Source organism: Temnothorax nylanderi, unplaced genomic scaffold (genome assembly GCF_030848795.1).
Source record: "Temnothorax nylanderi isolate EJ_2023f unplaced genomic scaffold, tnyl_v1.0 TNYL_tig0015_pilon, whole genome shotgun sequence".
In the NCBI taxonomy this organism is placed as follows: domain Eukaryota; kingdom Metazoa; phylum Arthropoda; class Insecta; order Hymenoptera; family Formicidae; genus Temnothorax; species Temnothorax nylanderi.
Window position 1 is genome coordinate 1,184,401 of NW_027249077.1, and position 3,552 is coordinate 1,187,952.

At 43.6% G+C, this 3,552-nt stretch overlaps 1 protein-coding gene across 2 annotated transcripts; it reads left to right on the forward strand.

The window, feature by feature from the left end:
* Nucleotides 1-163: 163 nt before the first annotated feature.
* Nucleotides 164-3,379, forward strand: LOC139768290 (uncharacterized). Of its 2 annotated transcripts, none has more exons than XR_011717324.1 (5): nucleotides 164-861; nucleotides 1,179-1,482; nucleotides 1,615-1,776; nucleotides 1,983-2,493; nucleotides 3,125-3,379. XR_011717324.1 is itself a non-coding variant. In XM_071698335.1 (5 exons), the coding sequence occupies exons 1-5, from the start codon at nucleotides 746-748 to the stop codon at nucleotides 3,223-3,225; spliced, it is 1,089 nt and encodes a 362-aa protein (XP_071554436.1). In that variant the 5' UTR covers nucleotides 365-745; the 3' UTR covers nucleotides 3,226-3,379. The 2 variants fall into 2 exon arrangements, 1 of the variants encoding a protein (XP_071554436.1); XM_071698335.1 differs by having other exon boundaries at nucleotides 365-861; nucleotides 1,983-2,388.
* The last annotated feature ends 173 nt before the right edge of the window (nucleotides 3,380-3,552 follow it).

Below are 3,552 nucleotides of genomic sequence, written 5' to 3' on the forward strand. Positions count from 1 at the left end.
GTTGCAGATCGTAAGGCTGTAGACCAGTCGTAGATTGCTATGGAATCTACCTATCACCGGCCGATAAAGTTGACGTACAGAAACGAATTTGGAGGACAGAATATCGAAGGCAATTATGTGTATATCGAGACGAAAGAATTCGAAATTACGAATTAATAAGCGAACAATGCACATTAAAATTGTTGACAAACAAAGCCGGGAGATATATAGAACAATATATATGTTCACGTTGAAGTACATTTATTGAGTACGTTTACGTTTAAAGTAATTTCTAATATGAAAAAAAGGACTTTCTTAAAATATGTATAATTACGATGGCAAAGATAATCAATTGTTTAACGATTTAAGCTCCGATTATGAAATAACATTTAAAAATCAGCTTTTATATATCAATTTTCTACCAACGTTAAGTCCTCCGTGTTTCGTAAAAATGTGACTTCGGTAAAATCAGCTTTTATGTAAAAAGCGTCTAGAAAGCCGTTGCTTATCAAAGCGAGAGGCGTGGATCGGAGATTCGATAAAAAATTCCGAAAACTTGTCTCGGTTTTCGCGCCGTTTCATACGCCGACGGTGTGCCGATCAATATAACGTGTGGACCAGATACGAGCGCGCGCATGCACGGTCGCGGTTCGATAGCGACGAGCCCGTTCCTGTCGCGGATCCTGGAATTCTGCGCTTCTGCGAGAGAAGAGCGAGACCCCTTTGTACTTTGACGCAAGGAAAGATCGCAGGAAAATCTGTCACGATGTCGAGCAGCAAGTGCGTGAAGCAGCCGCGTAAGGCGTACCCTAAGGAGCAGCATGAGATGACGCACTCCGATAAGCTGAGGATGATCGACGACGAGCTCAACTCCTTTTACAAGTAACAAGTCACTTTCGGGCCTTTCGGCATACGTGCATCAATAATTCGTGGAGTCATAACAGATTTTCGCTTGTAGTCTGTACTTCCGCTTTTATCGCCTAAGTCAAAGAAATAAAAATATATGCATCAGTATCAATGATAAGCCAGAGCTATAAGCAAGTAAAGATAATTTTTAGACATTTTTTTCAAATTGCAGTATTATGATTTTTGCAAAGAAACAGATTTATGGAAAAGCTACTTCTACAGTTACGATAGCGATTTTTTTTTCTTCTTTTTTAATTGTTAAGACTGTTATTATACCCGAAATTTCTTCGCAGGTACTGCCAGCAGGCGGGCTTCACCGAGCAGGAAATGGATATTATTTGCCAGCCGCTCGTGGCGGCGATGCGTCGCTCATGGTTGCAGCTCGTCTTTCGTGGCACTCTGGTGCTGATAGTACTGGGCACCCTGGCGTGCCTCGCGGCTCAGCTGGACTTCGTTGGTACCCATTTCACCGCCCTCAGCCGTCTGCTGCTGATCAAAATTCTGCCGATCTGGAACTGGCAGCCGCTCTATTACGAGAACTGCATGATCAACAATCCCTTCTATAACGATTACGCTATCACGGAAGAGGATTGCGTGGTACGCTCCGTACAATCTTTACGTCTAGGAAAAAGATTCTGTCGCGACTTTTAAACGTAGCATTTTAAGAGTAAACATATCCAAGACCATACCTGAGATTCGAATAATTGGCTAAGAGGACTTTCCTTGCAGACTTGTGAGGCGTTGGAGACAATTGATCGTCTGTCGGACGTGCGGTATCGTAATCTGGTCGACAATTATTTGAATCGCGACGCACCGGCTATCATCATCGACGCGATGGACTCATGGGCGGTCATGAATACCGACTACTTCTGGTTTGACAATATTACCCACGTGAGTGGTAGACTTGTTTTGCTGTCTTATTATAAATGCTCAATCTCTTCAGGAGTCAAATTGAAGAAGAGAAATGTATAGGATTCACTTATATCGAAAATTGAATTATCTTCAAAGACTTGTCATAAGAATTTCTGACAGCGCGACATTTTTGCAAAAACGAATGATCGTGTATGAAAAAAAAATATTTTTCGGCTCGCAAACAGCTTTACTTGGAGAACGAGCGGTTGATGGAGACAGTACCCTGCGCCCTGACCTCCAATCTGCGTACCGGCTCGTCCGACCTCGCGGCGTTTCTACGACGCGTGCACGCGCCCGAGGTGGCCAAGTGGTTCGTCCACTGGCAGAACTGCGACATCAATGCCGTGAAGGTGCTCAGAAAGTACTATCAACGACCGTACTTCCTCTCCAGCACAGTCTCGCCGGCGCATTTCAATTGGGTTCTCATGTCCTCGGACTACAACAGCCCGAACTACAAGAAGGTCGAGCTCGACTCCGGTCTGATCGCCCTCGCTCAGCTTCGCGGCGCGACTCAGCTGCGTCTTACCCCTATAAATCCCTGCAACAGTTCGTGTCCTGAGCTGATCGCCGATCTGCATCAGGGCGAGATGCGTAAGTGCCGCGACTGAATATGGACTGAAGTCCGGAGCACCTTTAGCGGCTCGCGATAAGCCGGACTGGGTGGCGTTCTGAAAGGGCCACGCTAAAATGTTTCTAGTGAGTTGTACAATTGTTGAATTATTTATATACATATATATATACATAATAGTAAGGTGACTGAAAAAACTTTGTTTCTTAAATCTACTTGCTGGCTAAAAGGTGTTCCGTATTTCCGGCCTAAATTGCATTGTGACAACGGGGGCAAACAGGGGATTGGGCTGTAATGAATCGAATTTCCAATTAAAAACTCGCTTGTTATATTAATTATCCATTTATCGGATAATTAATCTCGCAAAACGAGAATCGGTATATATATTTCTTGGTCTTAATCTAAATCTAAAACTTCAGTATTGTCCAAGTGTATTGTCAACCGTTGCCGCGAGGAATCGAGATTCCGAATTAATTCTATTTCACTCGTAATGCATGCTACATAGTTCTATTCTCGTCACAATAGAAATTTAATTTGAATCACAGTAGCCAAATATCTTGGATTTTACCTCTTGGGAATCAGATGAAATATTTATTGAGGACTTATCTAAAGTTGGAGAGATGATAAAATTAGCGACAATCTCGCGGATTTCATTAAGATTTTACGATCTCGTGTCATCAAATTCGTGCGTTCTTTGCGATAACGACGTCGTTCGCGACGATATTTCCTCATTGATAAATATTTCTAACGTTGCCGCAGTCGTTTTCACGAACGTGATGTGGACGCTCGAGTACGCACCGATGCGCGGCCTGGACAACATCGCCATACTCACGGAAACCGTCTGGGAGGAAGATATGTAGATTACGTCGTCCTGAGGAGATCGTTTCTATCGTCACGCAAAATATCCTTAGTCCCACAATACTCTTCGACGTGACGGCTATATATCGATTCGATATATTGTATACTCATGCCCTCATTACGATACGTATTAAATAAAAATTGAACATTCTGGTTTCCGGATGGATCAATTACTTTCCCGTCCACAGCCGTCGGTTACACCTCGGGCTTACACAACGATATCTATAAAACGGAAAAAGTAGCGATAGCCTAAGGAGAAACTCGAAAGACGAACCAACTAGCGGGTGCGACAAATCGGTGCGGTGGTCCACAACGAGGTATACCAGAAG

Excerpts from the sequence above, each read along its gene's own strand:
- LOC139768290 (XM_071698335.1), top strand. The coding sequence starts at position 746 with ATGTCGAGCAGCAAGTGCGTGAAGCAGCCGCGTAAGGCGTACCCTAAG. Across the intron at positions 862-1,178 it reads GAGCTCAACTCCTTTTACAA|GTACTGCCAGCAGGCGGGCT; the intron begins GTAACAAGTCAC and ends ATTTCTTCGCAG. Across the intron at positions 1,483-1,614 it reads TCACGGAAGAGGATTGCGTG|ACTTGTGAGGCGTTGGAGAC; the intron begins GTACGCTCCGTA and ends CTTTCCTTGCAG.